The sequence below is a fragment of the Mastigoproctus giganteus genome, chromosome 11 (assembly GCF_048544385.1).
Source record: "Mastigoproctus giganteus isolate SK-2022 chromosome 11, ASM4854438v1, whole genome shotgun sequence".
Classification (NCBI taxonomy): domain Eukaryota; kingdom Metazoa; phylum Arthropoda; class Arachnida; order Uropygi; family Thelyphonidae; genus Mastigoproctus; species Mastigoproctus giganteus.
Window position 1 is genome coordinate 4144718 of NC_143585.1, and position 23888 is coordinate 4168605.

Sequence of the window (23888 nt, forward strand, 5' to 3'; positions counted from 1 at the left end):
TTTTTTTTTCATTGTCCAGCTTTCACATCTGTAAGTTGTTATGGCAAACACTATAGCACTGACCATTCTGGACTTCGTTGTAAGGCTAATGTCTTTGCCTTTCCAGATCTTTTCCATGCTCACCACTGCGCTGTGACCAAGTGATATTTTTTTTAATTTCAGGGCCAGATTCTCCACCTCAAGTCGATCTTTGATCCAAGAAAAATGAACTCCCGGACAGATTCGACCTCTTAATTGTTAATTGACATGGTTACAAATCATTAAAGTATTTAGCAGCCATGTGGACTTGAACTGTGGTCAATCTAAATGCACATTTGGCTGCATTTCCACACTGACCATTTAACTACATTGGGCCTAAGCAGTTTTTAGTTAAGCAATTTAAAGAAATGGACCATACTCTCTACTAGTGGAAAGGATATACCAAGCACTTAATCCAGATACCAGACTGACATAGTGGATGGAACCAGACAAACATCATTGAGAAGTCCTAAAAAAATTTGTTGTTTGTTATTTGGTTTTTAGGAGCATTAGCAACCAAGGCCATATTGCTCCGGGGATATGTGGTGGTCATTCCATGACCTTTCCGCATCCTCCATATTTGGTGGCCATGGGCTCGAACCTCGGTCTAATCAAGAAGTGTGTGTGTGTGTGTGCGCTACGCACTGCTGTTCCTGCCCACATGGCTACAGAGGTGCCCAAAAAATCTTGTAATAACCCTCAAAGAACACTAATATGAACTATATCACAGTGAATAAAAATCTACTGTCTGACTTATCAGCATATCCTTATAGAATCAGGATTATCTCAACCTTTAACAAATAGGGAAATGCAGCCATTTAGTGTTCTGCAACAATTCCAATATTCTTGTGAATAAGCCACACATTTTAATTGCAATGCAGATTGCATTTAAATCTCATTTTTATTTAGACCATTATATGGGGGGGGATAAAAAAAAGGTCATTAGCATTAGTTGAGGCATATGATGCAAGAAAGCAAGCTTATACAGCATCAGCCAAAAAAAAAAAAAAAAAAAACCCTTATTATTTCACCCATCCAGTCACTCCAAATGTTTCTCTAGTTCAGCCTTAAATTTATTTAACTTCCACAACAACAGATAATCAACTACCCGTTGGCTAAAGGCAAACTTCTGCACAACTATTCTACAACTGTCTTCCTTTTTTTTTTTTTTTTAGTTGTTGGGGCATCGGCTTCTGTGGCCATAATGCACCTCCTAAGGTTTTTGCAGTACTGTGATCCAAGCCCGAGGCGGGATTCGAACCTTTGCGACCTTTGGGTTGTCAGGCAGGCACTTTACCCACCCGGCTAGCCCAGTCAGCAACTGTCTTCCCTCAATTTGAATCTATGCCCCCCTCAGGTTCTTAGTCCGGGCAAGCGGAAATATCCAGTCAGCATTGAGCCTGCTCAAACCAGGCCTTATACATCTCAATCAGATCACCTCACAGGTGCCTAGCCTCCAGATGCTGTAACTTGCAGACCTTAAGCCTTTCTTCATAAGGGCACCTCTTTATTCCTCTCACCAATCTGTTGCCTTTCTCTGTACTCTTTCTAGCAACACTACATCCCTCCTAAAATGAAGCAACCAGACTAGTATACAGTACTCAAGGTGTGGCCTAAAACATTGCTTTATACAAAGGGATAATCACCTCCTTGTCTCTGCTAGCAAAATTCCTATATATCATTCACAAAACTCCATGACCTGCTCTGGCAGCCCTTCTGCACTGCTCAAAGAACTTCATATCTGACTGCATAATTACCCCAAGGTCTTTTTCATTCTCCACCTCCCTGAGTGTAGTACCAGAGTTGGTAAGTTTCTCTTGGGTTACTGCTACCCATATGCAGTACTTTGCATTTCTCAATGTTAAACTTCAGTTGCCACTTCTCAGCCCATCTGCCTAGCTTTTCTAGATCCTGTTGCAGTAGCATACTGTCTTTAGTGTCATGAACAACCTTGGTATCATCAGCAAAATTGGACATTAAGTCTTTTATACCCTCATCGATATCATTGATAAATACACAAAACAACAATGGGCCCAGCACCGAACGCTGGGGGACTCTGCTACTAACATTAATCCAGATAACCTGCTAATAACATTAATCCAGATAGCCTACTAATAACATTAGAGCAGCATCCATTTATTACCACTCTCTGCCGTCTCCCACTAAATCATCCCTTTATCCATTGCAGTAACTTGCCCTTAATGCCATACCACTCCAATTTGTACAGCAGTCTTCCATGTGCAACAGTATCCAAAGCTTTCCTGAAATCCGAGTATATGATATCAAAATTATTTTTAACATCCAGTTACTTTGTGACTACATCGTAAATCAAATTGGTCAGCCAAGACTTCCCCTCAACAAACCCATGCTGTGTCTGAACTATTGCTGCTGTCTTGTCTAAGTGATCCTGTATCACCTCTTTAACCAGTGACTCCACTATTTTCCCCAGAACAGAAGTTAAACTAACAGGTCTATAATTATTTGTGTCACCCTTTGTGAATTGGGGATACATTTGCACATATCCAGTCCATGGGTACCTCCAATGAGTCCAAGAAAGCTCTCATAATTATGGCTAAGAGTTTGCTTACTTCCTTTGCTGCCTCCTTTAATATAACTGGATAGATTCCATCCACCCCGGGTGCCTTTCTTACGTTTTACTTCAACAATTTCTCCTCCACTTTGTTCTCAGTTATTACAAAATCCCTTATCTCCCTGTTAGAGTTTGATAAACTTCCGGCATTCCTATCCTAGAATAACTCTCCATGTGTGAATGTAGATGCAAAATTCTCATTCAGTTTATCAGCTACTTGAGTAGGATCATCAATAGTCAACCATACATGTTAAGTGGACCAATCTGATTCATCCCCTTCCTTCTAGAGTTTGCATAAGTAAAGAACTCTTTGCTGTTTTTCTTTGTGTCCTTTGCCAAAAATTTCTCGTAATCTGCCTTCTCCTGCCTAACATCCTTTGTGACTTGATTACAGACTAGCTTATAGGCTTCTGTGTTGCCTGATAATTTATAAGCATCCCATACATTTTTCTCCTCTGCCACAAGCCTCATTAATTCATCTGACATCTATTTAGGCCTGAACATGGAACAGTATTTCTTAGTTGGTATGAAAAGCCTAGTAGCCTCCAAGATTAAGTCCCTGAAGGCTTCCCATTTAGAATTCACCGTTGGTAACGTCGTCAGTTGATCCCACTGTATAGAATTTAAAAACTGTCTGAGATCACTGTAGTCAACTTTACGAAAACAAAAACCCTTCCCTTGATGGTAGTTACATCTTTAAGTAAACTGTGATCACTGTCACCTAGTGGTTCCTTTATCTGCAAATTCGTAATGCATGAATAATCACTGCTGTTAATCAGATCAATAGTATTACTCCCTCTGGTTGTCCCTTGAACATGTTGCTATAGAAAACAATCCTCCAGACAAAAGTCTTGCTAGCATGTGAGTGAGTGACCGACCCATAAGTTCCAGTCGATATCTGGAAAGTTAAAATTCCTCATTACAAGACATTCTGATTTACTGGCCCATTCTATTTCTCTGCACAACTGTTCACTGTACTCTTCAGTGTCATTAGGCCTATAACATACTCCTACTCTCATTTTCCCTTTCCCAGTGTTTATGTCACACCAAACAGACTCAACATTGCATTGTCCACCAACATCAATTGGATGCACTTCCTTAGATTTTATGTGTTTCTTAACTAACAGCATAAACCCTTCCTTCCTATCCTGTCTGTCCTTTCTGTACACATTGTATTCCTCAAATTCCAATTCTGCACTGCTTATATCTGTAGGTTGTTGTTGTTGTTTGGTTTTCAGGAGCATTAGCAACTAAGGCCATATTGCTCCAGGGATATCCGGTGGCCATTCCCTGACCTTTCCGCATCCACCGTATTTGGTGGGTCACGGGCTCGAACCCCGGTCTAATCAAGAAGCATGTGCTATGCACTGCTGCTCTTGCCCACCTGGCTACGGAGGCACCCTATCTGTGGGACACCATGTCTCTGATATCCCAACAATATCTGCCTTTGATGTCTTGATCAGCACTTCAAATTCATCAATTTTATTTAGTATACTTCTAGCATTAGTGCATATGCATGTATACATTACTGAGCTTGTGAAAATCCCCTGCAGTCTCAATGAATTATTGTGTGATGTGCCTGCTCGTATTGATATCTTTAAATCTGTGTTAACAGAAACTGCAATCGCACCCGAAGTTTACATGGCTGTTTTGTAGAATGACCTCATGCCATTTTCATGACAATTGCTGATACCAACCAAATGATGTTAGGTCTCATAAAAGACAACGTGCTGGTTGGACCATACTTGAGATTACAAATTCTGAGATTGGTAACAAGATGGTTGCAGAAGGCAAAGGACTGCAACCAATGGTTATTCTTTATAATGAGCTAAGGTAGAAAAGTAGTGTCTCTCAGGGATCAGCAAACTGTTGGACCACGCCCATTTCTGATTTTTTTTAAATATCATTAATGAAGAAACAGATCATGATGTCAAAATTTGAGGATGATGAGAAGATTGGGAAAGTAGCTAATGATCGATGTCAAGCAGCACTAGCACTGTTTTGAGATGACTTAGATATACATAAAGAATGGTCATATAGGTGGCAATTATGTTTTTATGCTGCAAAATGAAAAAAATGCTTAAAAATAACTTATACAATGGGTTGGTTAAAAATGGCAGAAGAAAGAGATTTCAGAGTTATGGAAATTCTAAAATTTGTGCAATGCAGAGAGGTGGTAAAAAAGGGCTCACACTGACCTGTTAACAGTTTATCGAACTAACTATTTGTAGAGATAAGGAGATTATAATTCCACTGCATAGGTCAATTGCGAGATTGTACTTGGAATGTGACTTCCATACTTGTCAAAGTACAGAAGCCACATCTAAAAAAAAAAGGATATTGCAGTTCACTAAAAGATTCAAAGACAAGCAATGGACTGGCGTGTGGGCTCCCTTTAGAAAGATTGGTTAAAGGGAGCCCGCATGAGGAGAGACTTCAAATATGTGGGCTACAGAGCTTAATCAGATCACCTCTAAATGCCTTAGAGATTTATAAGACTCTGAGAAAGGTCAGTAAAGTGAATGAATGAATGAATAAATGAGAAATTTTCATATTAATACATAGACTGCTATGGTTTATTTGGGTAAATGGGTCTCCGACGCCAATCTGAGTTAGGCATGTTATATTATTCAAAACCCAAATTATAATATATATTAATCACCAAAACTCATAAAAAAAAACTTAATGTTGATAAAAAAAAGCTTCTCAAATTAGCTTGTAGATGGTGTGTGTAATAGAAAATTCCTCGCGGTAGCCAACTATGAGTTAACTCGATTAACTCAGACATATTGTTACTTGCAGAATTCGCCATATATGAGTCAGCATTGTGAGTAAATCCGCAGTAGTGACACAGACCGTGCCTTGTCCATTGTATTTAGTAATATGTTATGTGGTTTTTTTTTTTACAAAAAAAAAAAAAAAAAAACACCATGGATAAGAGACCACTGACCGAAGAAGAGCTTGAGATCTATGTTAATACGAGTGACTCGGAATTTGAAGAGATTTTTGACGAGCCATACAGTTCTGGTTCTGACAGTGACAATTATGAACCTTCTAACAATTTAAGTGAGGATAGTGAAAATGAAGCCAGGTCCCAGCCTGAAGATAATCCTAATTCTCCGCAGGCAAGTACATCAAATAATGACAATAATTTTTGGAATGAAATAACACAAGATCCTCCACAATTTATTTTTGAAGAGAATGTTAGTTTGAAAATGGACACACCAGAATTTAGTGTACAAAATTTGGTAGACCTATATTTTTTGGAAGAATATCTTACATTATTAGTCGAGCAAACTAATTTATACGCTTTGCAAGAAATAGAAAAATGTGGACAATAACGAAAATCTGCCAGGTCGTCAAGATGGAAGGAAACAGACATCTCAGAAATGAAAGTGTTTCTTGGACTTTTGTTACAAATGGGTCCTTGTTCTTTTTCCTTCAAAAGAGCATTATTGGAGTACAAGCGCATTCTACAATGTTATGTTTTGGCAATCATTTATGAGTCAAAATAGATTCCAGTTGATATTACGATATTTTCACTTCGCAAATAATTCATTACAAGCTGCTCACAGGCTACATACAAGGTAAGACTGATTTTGAATCATTTCAATAATGTTATGCACAATAATTACATACCGAATAACATTAACATTAGCAAAGGCACATGATGCAAGAAAGCAAGCTTATAGCATCAGCCAAAAGAAAAAAAAAAAAAAAACAACACCCTTATTTCACCCATCCACTCACTCCAAATGTTTGAATCTATTTAAGCTATCAACTTCTAGAACGACAGATGGCAGTTTGTTCCGCAATCAATCAACCACCCGCTGGCTAAAAGCAAACTTCCGCACATCTATCCTACAACTGTCTTTCCTCAATTTGAATTTATAGCCTCTCAGGTAATTATTCTGAGCAAGAGGAATAATCTCATCAGCATTGACATTGCTCAAACCATTCAAGGCTTTATACCTCAATCAGATCACCTCGCAGGTGCCTAGTCTCCAGACAATGTAATTTGCAAAACTAAAGCCTTTCTTCATAAGAACAACCCTTTGTTACATTCACTAATCTTGTTGCCCTTCTCTGTACTTGTTCCAACAGCTCTACATCCTTCTTAAAATGAGGCCTCCAGACCTGTATACAGACCTGGTCAGGCCACTCAAGGTGTGGCCTGACCATTGCCTTATAGAAGGGGATGATCACCTCCTTATCCCTGCTGGAAAAATTCCTGTATACCATTGACAAGACACCATGAGCTATTCTTGCAGACCGTCTGCACTACTCAGAAAACTTCATATCTGCCTATACAATTACCCTATGTCCTTTTCATTCTCTACCACTGAGTTGATACATTACTCTGGGGTTACTGCTTCCCATATGTAGTACTTTTCATTTGTCACCTCTCAACCCATCTGCTCAACTTTTCTAGATCCAGTTGCAGCAGCATACTGTCATTAGTGTCATTAACAACCCTGACAACCTTCGTATCATCTGCAAACTTGGACAATAAGCCCGATATACCATCATCAATATCATTTATAATAAGAAAACAACAATGGACCCAACACTGAGCCCTGAGGGACTCCACTAATAACATTAGTCCACGAAGAGCAGTGTCCATTGATTACCACTCTGTCTTCTCCCATTCAACCATCCCTTTATTCATAGCAGCAATTTGCCTCCAATGCCACACTGCTCCAATTTGTGCAGTAGTCTTCCATGTACAACAGTATCAAAGGCCTTTCTAAGATCCAAATATATGATATCAAAATTATTCTTTGTATCCAGTTCCTTTGTGACAACATCATAGTATCCAATCAAATTGGTCAGACAAGACTTCCCCTTAACAAACTCATGCTGTGTCAGAGCTATAACTGAAGTCTTGTCTAGATGATCCTTCAATGCTTCTTTAACCAGTGCCTCCATTAATTTCCCTGGAAGAGAAGTTAAACTAACAGGTCTGTAATTACCCGTGTCTCCCTTTGAACCTCCTTTGTGATTTGGGTCACATTTGCACATCTCCAGTCCATGGGTACCTCCCCTGAGTCCAAGGAAGCTCTCATAATTAATGCTAAGTGTTTGCTTACTTCTTTTGCCTGGAAAATATAACTGGATAGATTCCATCCACCCCAGGTGCCTTTCTTATGTTTACTTTTAACAATTTTACCTCCACTTTACTCTCAGTTATTACAAGATTCTCTAGCTTACTGCCAGAGTTTAATACACCTCTGGCATTCCCCTCCCTGAATAACCCCTTATGTGTGAATGTAGATGAAAAATATTCATTTAGTTTGTTAGCTACTTGAGCAGAATCATCAACAGTTGAACCATCAATATCAAGTGGACCAATCGGATTCATCCCCTTCCTTCTAGAGTTTACATAAGTAAAGAATTCTTTGCTCTTTTTCTTTGCATCCTTTGCCAAAGATTTCTCGTAATCTGCCTTTGCCTGCCTAACTTCCTTTGTGACATGGTTACAGACCAGCTTATATCTATCATAGGCTTCTGTGTCACATGTTATTTTATATGTATCCCATGCATTTTTCTGCTCTGTCACATGTCTAATTAGTTCATCTGACATCCATTTAGACCCAAATCTTGAACAATATTTCTAGTTGGTATGAAAAGCCTGGTAGCTTCCAAGATAAGTTCTTTGAATGCTTCCCATTTTGAATTTGCTGTTGGTAACATCATCAGTTGGTCCCACTGTATAGAATTTAAATACTGTCTCAGACCATCGTAGTCGCCTTTACGAAAGCAAAAACCCTTCCCTTTACCCCTGATGGTAGTTACCTCTTTGAGTAAATCCCCCTTCAGCACACTGTGATCACTGCCACCTAGTGGTTACTTTATCTGCAGATTCTTATTGCATGAAGAATCACTACTGATAATCAGATCAAGAGTATTACTCCCTCTAGTTGCCTCCCAAACATGCTGATGTAGAAAACAATCATCCAATAAATTCACAAAAGCCTTGCTAGTGTGTCAGTGACCAACCCAAAATTCCAGTCAATCTCTGGGAAATTAAAATCCCACATTATGAGATGCTCTGATTTACTGGCCCACTCTTATTTCTCTCCACAATTGCTTTGCTCATTATACTCATCAGATTCATTAGGCCTATAACACACAGCTACTCTCATTTTTCCTTTCCCAGTGCTTATGTCACACCAAACAGTGTCAACATTGCATTGTCCACCAACATCAATTGGATGCACTTCCTTAGGTTTTATGTGTTTCTTAACTAACAGCTTAAACCCTCCTCCCTTCCTGTCCTGTCTATCCTTTCTGTACACAATGTACTCCAAATTCCAATTCTGCACTGCTTATGTCCAAGTCTCTGATATCCCAACAATATCTGCCTTTGATGTCTTGACTAACACTTCAAGCTCAAATTTATTAACTATACTCCTAGCACTGGTGTACATGCAAGTATAATAAAAACATCTGTATTGACGAGTCGATGACGTTGTGGCATGGGAGACTGAATTTCCGCCAGTACACAAAAATAAAAAGCACAAATACGGAATCAAACTTTACAAACTGTGCGAGTCCAACAGTCTTGTTATGAAAATAAAAATTTACTCCAGTAAATCAGAAACTGAACAAAACATTGGTCATACTGCTGAAGGTGTGCTATACTTGCTTGAGGACTTCTTAGACAAGGAATATGTATTATATATGGACAATTTTTATAATTCTGTTCCTCTGACGAAATTATTGTCTGCTCTAAAAACTTATGTGTGCGGAACATTACGCACCAACAGAAAAGAAAATCAAAAAGATTTGGCGATGTAAAAATTGAATAAAGGGGAAGTTGCATGGCAACGAAATGGCCCTGTTGTAGTATGTAAGTGGAGGGATAAAAGAGAAGTTCTTACTATTTCTAACAAACACGTTGTTGAAATAGTCGAGGAATACGTAACTGGAATGGAAAAATTTCGATAAAACCAAACATAATTCGAGATTACAATAGCGGAATGTCCGGCATAGATGGATCGGATCAAATGCTCTCATGTTATTCAGCGCTAAGAAAAACTATCAGATGGCTGAAAAAAATTGCATTACATATTTTAGAAATATATATACATAATGCATACATCTTTTTCCGTCACGTTTTTCACCATAAAATCTCCAAAATTCAGAGAAACATTCATTGAATCTTTGATTGGAGGAAAAATTCTAAACATTCCAAAGAAGATTAGGTCTGAACGTGAAATTCATTATTTAGAGGCTATACCACCAACTAAAAAAAAAAAAAAAAAAAAAAACCGCCTGACTAAGCAGTGTCGAGTATGTACAAGAAATAAAAAATGCCACAAAACGCTATTATTGTCCAGTGTGCCAAGAAAAGCCTGCTCTTTGTGTAAAAGAATGTTTCAAGAAATATCACAAATAAACAATACTATTTTCGTGAGTTTTAGTAATACATTTTTCTTCATGTACAGTCAGTCCTTATATAGCACGTAGTTATGTTCCTAGAAACCCTCGTGCAATGCAAAGTCATGAATATAAACAACAGGCCCTATGGGAAAAATAGGGTTAAGTGCTGACCACCCAAGATTGAATACACATTTGTAACCAAAATATTACCAAACACAATAAATTATCATAATAAAATGCTTAAGTATTTTATTACGACTATTACGTAATAAAATATTGCTAATGCTTTTGCTTCTACCGTAAGCAAACTTATTCTTTGTTTGATTTTCTATCCAAAGAGATGACAGCCGTTCCATCTCTTACAATTTTTTGTATCTTGATCTAATGGATTTTTTGTATTAGGAAAGGCACATGATGCAAGGTAGCAAGCTTATATAACATCAGCCAAAAAAAAAAAAAAAAAAAAAAACACACTTTGAGTTGTTCCTGCTATGAAAGTTGTTTTCATTTTCTCTGCATTATTTCTATTTCGCGGCGTTGCCTCATTTAGGCCTGTAGCACGTACAATATCACATGTTCGTTCATTTCGCTCAAAGCATTTCACAATTTCATATTTTTTCTCTATCGACAGAGGTGGACTGGCCATAAGCCTTACCGTAGAAACTCCCAGTGGGTTGGAGGTAGGTGTGATTTTGGCCATAAACAAACGCTAGCATGAGGTCGCTACAAATTTTCCTCGGTAAGAATTTTTGACCCAGTCCGCCTCTATCTATCGATATTGCTTTTCTTTTTCTCTCTGAATCTGTAGTGTCTTCACCAGGATGCTTCCTCTCACACCTTTTAAGAATTTTACTCATTTTTAGGAAATAAAGCACAATTATAAAATGAGGAGGCACGCTTGATACACATAAACAAAGCTGCGCAAGTGTAGCAACTGAATAAACAACACCGTAAAGGCAAAGACACACTAGCTCACATTTTACTAAAGCACATTTCTGGGGGTTACTACCATAAAACAATAAAAACAATTATCAGTTGTGTTTCTGCTAGTGGAATCTTTTATAATCTTGTAGTAAACTCGATCTAATTGCATTTGCATTCGCGATAATACAATAGCTGGAATTGTGTGGGTTTTTACATTCTTAGGGTGAAATGCGTTTCCCCTTCACTGATATGAAAAATAATACATTTTCAGAATCTTCTCTTCATTCCTATCGTGTTGCTTTCAGTTGGAGTGATTCCATGTTTGACTGCCATTTCTTGTAAACACAAAGGCGAATCGTGCATAAGCGAATTTGGTTTGTGTTATATACGATATCGTTCCCCTATTTATAAATCGTGTATGGTCGAATTTTTGTAGTGTAAACACGTGTTATACGAGGACTGACAGTATTTGTGAACAAATTTTCTGTTTTCTGATGCCGTGGTTGATTTTTCATTCTTATCCCAGAAGCCCACTATCCATCGGTTGCATGTATTTGCTACAAATATATTCACAGCTGTGCCTGAAAGGCAAGTCATAGCAGTCCGAGTTAACTCGTATTTGGCAGTCAACATGTTAAAACCTTCATACATATTTCCTGAAAATTATAGTCTACAGAAGTTCAAGTCCAATGTCAACAAATATCTACTTTTGTCTTCTCAACCTCCAACCCAAGCACAGTACTAAGTACTATAGGTTCTAATACCTCTTGTGTTTGGAGTTTTCATAAAAAAAAAAAAAAAAAAAAAACAGAGGATATAAATTCAAACTAAGAGAGGTTACAAACTAGATTGTGGGAAGTTTTCCCTCTAGCCAAAAAGTTGTTAATCACTGGAACAAGTTGCCTCTATGGATAAGTAGATATAGTAAGAAGAAAACATATATATAGTATTTTTTTTTTTTTTTTTTTTGGATGGTGATGTAAAAGCTTCTGGCTTCCTTGCACTGAAATCCAATACAAACAACAGCAACATTTTAAAATTGTACTTTCAAACAAATTTCCTCTAACCTGATTTATAATAGCCACATGCCTATTATATATACAGGTAGTTCTCGCTTTATGAGTTTTTTTTTTTTTTTTTTCCAAGTATCAAGTATCAACAAAATCGAAAATATGAACATTAATTGCAAAAATTGAATGTTAAACATTCATAAATACGACATTTCAAACCACATGCATAGCTATACAATACAGTGAACACCCACTTTACGATATTAATCTGTTACCATTGTATCGCAAAAATATCATAATGTGAACCCAATAACCCATTGTTTTTTGGTAATTCATTCTATGACCTTGGAAGTTCAAATTTTGGCTATATAACTCCCTAAAAGGTCATTTTTATAGTATAAATTATATTAGTTACCAATTCAAATCATTAAATGCACTACACTTTCATCGTTATCATATGTTATAAGAACCAATTGTGAACGGCTTTGTGATATTTTTCTAAAGCACATTTCTGGAAGTCATGACCATAAAACATTAAAAACAATTTGTACTTTCTGGTTTATTGGGCTTTTCTGTTACTGCAAGCAATTATAAATGGGTGGCAAACTCCATGTTATTGCCTTTGCGAAAATACCAATAGCTGGAATTGTGTGGGTTTTTACGGTATTATGGTGAATTGTGTTTGTCCTTTACTGAAATCTTCAATTGTATAAAAAACAAATAAATTTTCAGAATCTTCTCTTCATTCCTTTTTTTTTTTTTTTTTTTAAAGCTTCGTAAACTTGTTACTCCGCCCAAATTGTGTTAGTTGCAAATGTTAGTTGCTAGCGTATCTACGCATATATACACGGGTTAGCCTCCAGCACAGTCTTTTCTGTCAACACCACCAGTAGCGGTAAGTCCTTGTCATTCGGTCACTCCTTTCCTTTGTCTTCGTCTATTTCACTTTCATAGCGGTTTACTTACTTCTGTAAGGTCATCCATGTTCTGTATGTAATACTTTAGTAACACATAATAGTTTTGCATAACTTGATTTTAATTATTTATTCAAAATTTGTATTCAAAATTCTTTTTAGATTTTACCATGTGGTTTCTTACACGTGTTCTTTGACATACAGAACATGTCAGAAACAGAAGTAAGAGTATTGCTGTCCTTTTCATAATTTTGGTGGATGACCTCTGAAGAAGACACAAAAATTATGAAAGATACTGCAATGCTATTTCTACCCTGGTCGTTGTTTTTTTCAAAATTTGCTTTTTGGTTCTTTTCATTTTATATCGTTACACTTATTTTCTTTTCCTTTCTTCCACCCTTTGTTCAACACATATATCGCTCCCAGGGTACACCGTATTTTCATTAGTAGCATTAGTTAAATTCGATACTTATATGTATACAATATGGTTGTAGGGTACCTTTGCGCGTGCAGTGTCCCTGATCCATAATTCATATTATCGCAATTCTAATCCATCTAAATCTTAATTTTCTTCCCCCACACACATACCATACAGCTTCTCTATTTATTTTTATTATTCGTAATTATATATATATATATATATATATATACTATCATTGAATTATATTAAATAAAATTAAATTATAATAAAATAAGTAAATAAATAGTTAAGCATTCATTAGAGGCAGCGACATGCAATTCCTCCATATGAAGCTGAAATACATCCAATATGTTAAATTAAATAAAACAAAACATAAGCCAGTAGTATGGCAAAAACTGTAGAGCGAAAATTAACATAAAAATAACCCAAATAAACAATCGAACGAAAAGAAAGAATAGATATAAATAGTAGCCCGTAAACCCTTGTATAATTTCGAACTTTTTATCCAATTAAAACTATACAAAATTTAGACTAATGCCAATTATTTATTAATTTAGCGGTACCCCCCAGAGGTACCAGTTCCGAAAGATGTGAAATATCACCAAAAGAGGGTTAAAGGAGTCTATTTTATTTTAATTTATTTTGATTTTGTTATCGTCTGGTAGTTCCTTTAACCCTCTTTTGGTGATATTTCACGTCTTTCGGAACTAGTACCTCTGGGGGGTACCGCTAAATTAATAAATAATTGGCATTAGTCTAAATTTTGTATAGTTTTAATTGGATAAAAAGTTCGAAATTATACAAGGGTTTACGGGCTACTATTTATATCTATTCTTTCTTTTCGTTCGATTGTTTATTTGGGTTATTTTTATGTTAATTTTCGCTCTACAGTTTTTGCCATACTACTGGCTTATGTTTTGTTTTATTTAATTTAACATATTGGATGTATTTCAGCTTCATATGGAGGAATTGCATGTCGCTGCCTCTAATGAATGCTTAACTATTTATTTACTTATTTTATTATAATTTAATTTTATTTAATATAATTCAAAAATAGTATATATTTCGGCTTCATATGGAGGAATTGCAAGATGCTGCCTCTAATGAATGCTTAATTATTTATTTTATTATAATTTAACTTTTGTCAACATTTAATATTGTTCAACAGTGATGGGTCGATGTGCTAATTTGGCGACGCCTGTGCCGCCATCTACTTTCTTTTTTTTTTCTTCTATAAAAGCTGATTCAGCTTACAGTATGTCAGTGGTGTGGCTCTGCTCTAGAGTGCTGTCTGTTCTATATTTTATTTCTCGCTGCATAAGGACCACCGCTGTGCAAATCCTCTGCATTGGTGGATCGATCGGAGGAGGGAGGGTGAATTGGTACTTCGATCTTTTCACCATGGCGACGATTTGTATAGCGATTGAAATGCAGCGATTCCATGACCATTATTGGCCTCGTGGTCCTCTGTCGATATGGGGCATGATGGTCAGTCTATTTTATTTTAATTTATTTTGATTTTGTTATCGTCTGGTAGTTCCTTTAATCCTCTTTTGGTGATATTTCACGTCTTTCGGAACTGGTACCTCTGGGGGGTACCGCTAAATTAATAAATAATTGGCATTAGTCTAAATTTTGTATAGTTTTAATTGGATAAAAAGTTCGAAATTATACAAGGGTTTACGGGCTACTATTTATATCTATTCTTTCTTTTCGTTTGATTGTTTATTTGGGTTAATTTTATGTTAATTTTCGCTCTACAGTTTTTGCCATACTACTGGCTTATGTTTTGTTTTATTTAATTTAACATATTGGATATATATATATATATATATATATATCAGAGGAAATGTTAACAGCATGAAAGAAGGAACCAAATATTTAATTGATCCCAGATATCTACGGTATGGGCAGCAACCAGTTCTAAGTCTCTCTTCCCACAGAAGTTTTCTGCACAAGACAACACTGCTTTCCTCTCCTCCCAATAGTATTAGGTAGAGACTCTGGAAGATCAAAATTTGATCTGACCTGCAAAGGCTATTGAGTTGGTCCCACAGAATGTGTCTGCAGTGCCACTCAAACCATGGAACATCTGTTGGACTGTCCTTTTCCTGGTCCACTAAGTTCCATAAAGGACTCTGTTTCATGTGCTTCACAGCTTCACAGTGTGCACATTACTGGAAAAATGCAATTATTGAGACACTCCATTCTCTTTTTCAGTGAATCTGACTGAAATGTTCAGTCTTGTCTCAGATTTGAAATAAATGAATAGTTGAAGTTAGCTATTGGAGCTCGGCTATAGTTAGCTACAGTGAGAAGCATAGTGGAAGTGCTGGACCATTTTAACACCAGCCAAAATGTAACTGAAGATACATTTCTGTGTGCAATGATTGGGTGTGGGGTGTGCAATGATTTTAAACTACAATTTGGCCTAATAATAGATGAGAATGAGTTTCTTAAGAAGGTAAGTAAATGCCATGGAGAACAATAAATCCGTCTCTCTCAGCAAATTTTTATAATTTTTTTTTTTATAATTAATCTTGTTGTTTTATTATAACTGACAAATTCTGTTCCCAGCTGAGAGTATCTTGTTTCAATAATGGCAGTACGTTCACTGAAAAACAGAATGGTGTGTCTCAATAATGAAAAAATCTCACCAAAATATTCCATTATTAATCATCCTAGGTTTGGAGAATCATGATTTATAAAAAAATATACACAAAGAAACCGAACAAGCAGTGAGAAGAACACACACCCACCCACCCACCATTTTCCAGAAATTTAAAAATTATCTTACCCAAATTTGGCAAAATTGGCCCATGATGTCATGAAAAACTCACTCATATCACGATCTTCTTCTCTCCAGCGTGCCTTATCCAGTTCTAAGTTTCTAGGGAAAATGCTATGATCCATGAATGGAGCACCTGTGATCAGAAAGTATTCAGTATTGTGTGGTACACCTGTAAACAAATTCAATCAGTCAGAAACTCTTCTTATTTATGTTTAATGAAAATATAAATTAAATCACTAATGGTGTCCTTACTATTCTAAAATATTCTTAGCGTAGAGAGTTTCTTCATTAATAAATATTAAAAACAGTATAACAAAATTTGTAACTTTCTGTTCACCTAAGTTCATAATTTTATCACTTGAAATTAATCTTGGGGATAGAGCTGATAAAATGAAATCTCACTCAATGTTTTCATAAAATTTTTTAATTTGATGAAAACACTGTTTTCAAAAAATGGAAAAACTTGAGTGTGGTAGTTGAAGAACATTCTGAAAAGGATTACATCATCGCAACTGTGAAGCATAATGGCAGCAATGAGATGGTTGAGTTCTGCTTTTTGTGGTGTGGCATTTTTTGTAGATACTTTGTAAACAGCGAAACTGTTAGATCTTAAATAATGCCAATTTATCAATGATGACACATCTTTATTCAAGGATTATATAATCATCAAAATTAAGGCATATTACGTTTTCATTTATTTTTATGAATAAAAAAAAAAAAAAAAAAGGAAAATTACACAAGAATCATTCTTTATCATCATCATCAGCCATTTTCAATCCACTGCAGGATGAAGGCCTCTCCAGCAACTTTCCAGTTCCTTCTGTTTTGAGCACTGGCCATCCATTTACTACCCATGAATTTCATCTATCCATCTCCGCCTTTGTCTTCCAGGTTTTCTTCTAGCTCCTCTTGGATACCATTCTGTTATTTTCTTAGTCCATCTGTCATCATGTCTTCGGGCTATGTGTCCTGCCCAAGACCATTTTAGTTCTTTAGTTTTGATAAGAATGTCCTTTACTTCAGTTTGTTGCCTAATCCATGTGTTTCTCTTCTTATCTAACAGTCTGATTCCCAATATAATTTGTTCCATTCTTCGCTGTGTAGTTCTCAGCTTCTCTTCCATTCTTTTGGTGAGTGCCTAAGTTTCACTTCCAAAAGTCATGGTGGGGAGTTCATTATTTTACGTTTCAGACAAACTGGGATATTGCTTTTCAGTATGTGACTATATTTCCTGAATGCTATCCATCCAAAATTTATTCTTCTCTTGACTTCCTGCCATTTATCATTATTACAGCTAATAACTTGTCCCAGATAAGTATATGACTCCACCTTTTCAATTACTGCTCCTTCAATCATTATTTCCCTTTCCGTGGCATACTTGTTCATCATTACTTTTGTTTTAGCCATATTCATCTTTAGTCCAAAATGCTTACTAACTGTGCATAACTGATTAAGATTTTCCTCTAATTCTTTGGGATCGTGGCTTATGACCACAATGTCATCTGCAAATCGTAAATGGTTTAGGTACTCTCCGTTCACATTGACTCCTTTCTGTGACCAGTCTAATCTTCTGAAAGCTTCCTCAAGGCAGGAGTAAACAGCTTCAGAGATATGTCTCCTTGTCGAACTCCTTTCTCAATTTTAAATTTATTACTGTCTTTGTCTAGCCTAATAAAGGAGGTAGCACTGTCATATATTTTCTTCAAAATCATAATATATGGGGTATCAATGCCTTGTCTTTCCAGTGCCCGAAACATTGCCTTATGCTGTATGGAGTCAAATGCCTTTTCATAATCCACAAATGCCAGGCATAATGGTGTTTTATATTCATTTGCTTTCTCCATTAGCTGTGATATTACGTGAAGGTGATCCATAGTTGAGAATCCTGTCCTAAAGCCAGCTTGCTCTTTAGGTTGATTCTCATCAAGTATTCTTTCTAATCTGTTAGTAATGACCCTTGTGAACAACTTGTAGATATGGGATAACAAGCTAATTGGTCTATAATTTCCAATTTCTGATTTATCTCCTTTCTTATGCAGCAAAACTATGATTGCATTATTCCACTACTTAGGCGTCACACCTTTTCTAATGCACTTTGTGAAGAGCCTTGCCAGTTTTTGTGTTATGTCTCTTCCTCCCAATTTTAACAACTCTACAGTAACTTCATCTTCCCCCGGGGCTTTCTGATTCTTCATTTTCTTCAATCCATGTTCTACCTCATCAGGAAGAATATTGGGTATGTCGTATGTGTTGCTACTTTGCAATCCATCTTCCTCACTGCTGGCATCATTCCCCTGCTCCTTGTATAATTCTCTATAGTAGTCTTCGGCTATTTGAATTATGCCTTCTCTGCTGTTTATAAGTACACCATCGCTATTCTTCAGTTTCAGTATCATTTGTCTTTCTGTATTACTGCTCATGGCTGCTGATTTAAATCCTTTGTTTTCCCTTAATGCTTGTTCTATTTTCTTGTGTTAAATCTTCTTATGTCCTCTCTGAGTCTCTTTCTAATGGCTTTGCATAACTCAGTATACTCAATTTTCTTCCTGTCAGTGTTTTTCTTGCTCTTCATTTGTCGTCTTCGGTTCATCATGACAAGTGTTTCTTGACTAATTTTTTCTTCTTTGGATTTCTTTTTCCCTATAGGTTTCTTGGGCTTTATCACTTTCAAAAAGTCGTAATATTCCTTGTCAATACCTTGGTCCTCAGCAGTCTGCAGAAGCTCATACTTGTTCTTAAGTTCCAGTACATACTGCTTTTTCTCCTCTTCTGTTATCTCAAAGACCTTTGTATTATTTACTCGAGTCAGTTTTTTCCTTTCCTTTCCTACATCTATATCAAGTGTACATCTTACCATTCTGTGATCACTTCCAACATTTACCTTATTCAGGACGGTAACATCATTCACAATATATCTTCTGTTAGTGAGGATGAAGTCAATTTCATTAGTAGCTAATCCATTTGGACTCTTCCATGTCCACTTTCTGTTCACCCTTTTCTTGAAAAAAGTGTTCATTACTGACAGTTCTTGAGATTCTGCAAATTCCACAAGTCTTTCACCTCTTTCATTTCTTTCACCAATTCCAAAATTTCCTATAGTTCCCCTTTCTGCGCTGTTTTGTCTTTTTCCAACCTTAGCATTGAAGTCTCCCATAATAATAGTGTAGTGGGTTTTCTGCTCATCTAGAAGACTCTTAATTTCGGTGTACATTTCTTCAACCTCTTCATCATCATGGCTCGATGTTGGTGCATAAATCATTATAATCTTTAGCTTGTATCTCTTAGAAATCTTGAGTATTAGTCTTGACACTCTTGGTGATGTACTTTTGAATTCCAAAATGTTGTTTTTAAAATCTTTATGGACCAGAAACCCAACTCCACCTTCACTCCTTTCACTGTTTCCATTGGTGTACAGCAGATTTCCACTTGATAAACTTATAAGTGATTCATTTCTTCTTCTTGTTTCAGCCAAACCGATGATACTCCAATTCACATTTTCTAATTCCTTTTCCAGCTCTAATATCCTGTCTTCACCGATGAGTGTTCTTACGTTATAACAGGCCAAGTTCAGTTTCCGTGCATGGCAGCCTGGTCGTACCCAGAGATTCTTAGCACCCTCTGCTTCCACTCTGATCCTCTCGCTGCCGTAAGAGGGAGAGTGAAAGCTGCTGGGGACTGAGGGCCATTTGTTTCGTCGTGCTTTCATATGCTGGAGGGTTTGGTCTTTTCCTCTTCACACTGACCAGGCGTCTTGAAGAGAACCACTCTACACGTTCGTTGCCACCTAAGTGATGTAACAGGGCTTACCATCGAGAAGGTGTGCATGAGTGGATTTTAAGGAGGCAGGCCAACCGGACTTCTTCTAAATCTTCTGTAATAGAGAGATATTGGATCCATCAGTGTTTTAGGCTGAGTGTCTGATAACACACAGGATACCTGTTCCCCTCTAAGCCCCTAAAATCGTTCTTCATTGTGATCAAACTCAAAGTTGCAAAGAATTTACATTCTTTCTTCAACATCTTTAAGCATGTATAAAATAAAGAAATTAATAAAACTGAATATAATTAGCACTGTATATAATATTCCCCTTGTAGCCAGAAAATAACTGATATTCACTTATAATGATAAATTCTTTCACTTTCTAGAAATGGGAAGTGTTTTAAGTTCTAGAAGTGTTTTAACTTAATAGTATTCATCAGTGAGTTATACTACTGAGTTGTATTAACAGTTTTAAAATATTTTTTATGATCATAAAAAGTTTAGTAATCTTTACCTTCCCAATTTTGTCTAGAAATGCCCCCGAGGGTATAGTTTAAGACATACATGTAGGTAGGAACTTTTTTCCTCACCAAAAATTTCACCATTTGATCATTTGGAGTCTTATAATAACGATCAGACAACATCTGAAAAAAAATAATAATAAATAATAATAGTTCAAAAAAATATTTTTTCACATAGAGTATGAAGTAAAAGAGAGATTTTTTTAAAAGAGGAGTAAGCATAAATTCTCAAAGTAATACTATTCAATGTGCAATATGCATTGACACAGATAAAGCATTTGTTAATTGTGGCTTCATAGAGGATCACAAAGTAAGTGGAAAGCCATAGTTACTACAGATTTTCAGATTAAAAAGCAAGTTTACAGTGGGGAGTGTGTAGAAACAAAAATATATTTAACATTATGTTAGGAACTAGGCTGGCTGTTAATTACATATGCAAGCACTTCACTTTTGATAACACAAAATTTTTCTTGGTGCAAGAGTGGAAGATAACACGGAAAATTTACATTACGAACTTTTAACAACTGCAGGTTAGAGTCTTGAAATGCACTGTTGTTTGTTCAGAACCGACAGAGTAAAGCATATAGTAAAACATCGGAAATCAGTTATATTCTCCATTGTGGAGTAGTCTTTCACTTATGTAGCTGAAGCTTACAAAACAGAAAGGTTCCATTCCAATGGCTAACTTTCAGGACAGGTGATGGTGGTCTTGGCTTGAGGATCACATAATAAAAAGGTCAATATTCGGGGAAAATGGAGCTGGTAATGAGGGTCGCACTGTTGACTATATAAGTGATTAGGTCATTTAAAAAACAAAAGACCAATGGTGGTCAAATTCTATATAACCTGTAACAGGTGGAATGTGGTGATATATGGAGCATTCAACCATCTTGTAAAAACAACTTACATCACAAATCTTTATCAGTTAGCAAAAGAAAGGAAGTGGAGAGAGGAACTGGAGCTACTCCATCCAAATACTACATTGACAGAATTTCCTTTTAACTATGTTAGTTATTGTTGCTGTTAGCAAGCTTTATGGGATGGCAGCACCTTAGGCCATATTGTATAAGTATATTGCCTGTATGTGTGTGTGTGTGTTTGTGTGTGTGTGTGTGTGTGTGTGTGTGTGTGTGTGTGTGTGTGTGTGTGTGTGTGTGTGTGTGTGTGTGTGTGTGTGTGTGTGTTCACAGGCTGAGTTACATGTTGTTAGGGCAGAAACACCTGGAATAGCTCAAATGGAAACTCTCCTGTGAGAAATTTCAGGATTAATTAAAAACAGCTTCTGCTGAAAAAGCCTTAAAGAATTCTTCCAGTCTCTGATGGGAATCAAACCCAGAACTCTCCAAATGAGAACTATACTACAATGAGCTATATAATTGGTGGTCTGCAATGTGAAGATAAATTCAATAAAAATTACCATTGCCTATATGAAGAGCTTGGTTAAATAAAAAAAAAAAAAATCTTAATTCAAATGAATTTCTTAAAACAAGACTTAGGCCTTGAGGTTGTCACACATTCTCTCAGATATGCTACACAAGTGGTACTTGCTACCTGGGAGTCTAAAATGCTAATGGAACTGATATTTGGGTGACATTCAAGTCAAGAGAACCTAATTTCAGTGAAGTCCGGATAGTCTGTGACAGCCAAATCCTCTGCTTGCACCTTCACAATGGTGGGACTGTTAGTAATCCTGGGTATAACCTCCATGCACAAGCTCACTGTGACTGACCACCCAGGTGTAAACCAATGTAAGCAGGGATCGAGGTGTTGCGCCCACACCACATGGAGGAATGCCTCTCCTCTGTGTTATGAGGCAATACTAGGTGGTAGATGACTCTCATCAATCGGTTCAATACCACCACTTTGCTTATTGGAGGCTTGAAGTGGTGGAACCCATGTTTAGTCTCGAGAGCTAAGTTCCGATAACCCTTCCCCATGTCTTCCATCATACAGCAGGATTGATTACTTTTGAGGTTATGATGAACAGCATTGCGAGATCCAATCTTCCTCACATTTCAAGAGTACAGCTCGAAAATGGTGTTTGCATGCCCGCCGCTAGTTAGTACACTGGACCGAACCTATTGGTTACTCTTTAGGAGGCTTCCGGATCAGCTAGTGTACAATCTTGCTATCTGCAAAAAGATCTAAACCCCCAAACACTTCTTAGTTCATTTCACAAATATACGTGGTCTCAATTCTAATCTCAATGATGTCCATTTCCACTTGCAGTCTGCCAAACCCCATGTAAGTTTTCTGTCGGAATCTCAGTTATCGGTTGATTCAACTACTGCTCATCTCAGTTGCCCAAATTATTCACTGTATGATTCCTTTCGCCTCAAAGGTGGTACATGTGCATATGTCCGTTCCGATATTCCATGTCAGAGACTTGGTAATTTGGAATCTTCTCTTTTCGATCTTCTCTGGCTTAAAATCTCTTTACCTCATTCTGTCAAATTCATCTGTTGTCTCTACCATTCTCCCAACTGCACCAATCACTTTGAGCTCTTTGACTTCCTCTCTTTGCAACTTGACTTTCTTCAGTCCAACTTTCCTAACAGTGAGGTAATTTTCTTTGTTGATTTTAATGTCACAACTCCGGCTGGCATCCATTTTCTAGTCACACAGACCCAGCTGGTCAAGGTGCTGAGGCGTTTGCAATTACTAATGACCTTGCACAGATTGTTCATTAACCTACAAGAATATCGGACAATCCTAATCATACAGCCAATATGCTTGATCTTTTTCTCACAAACAACCCTTCTAAATACATGGTCGAAGTGAGTGGTTCTTTGGGCACATCAGATCACAACTTGGTGATTGTCTCTTCTCCAATATAACCTTTATCTCATGGATATTCCCAACCTTGTATTGTTTGGCATTACAAGAATGCAAAATGGGATAACCTTCTTTTCCTTAGTCGGATTACTGTTTCAAAACTTCTGATGTCAACGTTTGCTCAGATCGTGTCAGTGAAATTATTCTTGTAGGAATAGAATCCTTTAATTCCACACTCCACTTTAAAATCTCGTCCTTTATCTAAACCTTGGTTTTCCAATAAATGTGTTAAGGCTGTTCAAGATGAGAATGTTGCATATCGTAATTGGCTTGCTCCCACCTCTGTCAAAACCAAATGGTTCTGTTGTCACTTCAACCAAGGATAAAACTGACCTGCTAGCATCCCATTTTTCTTCCAACTCATGTATTAATGATTCCAAAACCTCGGACATTGAACTTTTCGCTTCATTTTTTGTTTAATTTTAATTGAAATTTTCTTAATGATCTTGGTAAAATACCTACCACCATTTCTAACATATTCCATTCAATGCCTCCTATGTTCTTCAGTCAAAAGGATGTCAGAAGGATTTTGACGAACCTTGATGCCAAGAAAGCTCCAGGTCCCGATGGTATTTCTCCACTTGTTCTCAAAACCTGTGCTGCTAAACTTACTCCTGTTCTTTGCAGCCTTTTTTCACTTTCTTATTCCAAAGGTGTTTTTCCTTCTGCTTGGAAATTTGCTCATATCCTGCCAATTCCTAAAAAGGGTGACAAATCCA

The 23888-nt window shown here is 36.8% G+C and overlaps 1 protein-coding gene across 1 annotated transcript in view; it reads right to left on the minus strand.

The window, feature by feature from the left end:
- LOC150077657 (cholinesterase-like) overlaps positions 1 to 23888 on the minus strand; it is a 92970-nt gene that overhangs the window by 23521 nt on the left and 45561 nt on the right. Inside the window, exons 8-9 of the mRNA XM_090384232.1 lie at positions 20328 to 20457; positions 16061 to 16223 (exon numbers count right to left, since the gene is read on the minus strand). Coding sequence (XP_090240358.1) covers positions 16061 to 16223; positions 20328 to 20457 — 293 coding nt within the window. The remainder of the gene's footprint in view (positions 1 to 16060; positions 16224 to 20327; positions 20458 to 23888) is intronic.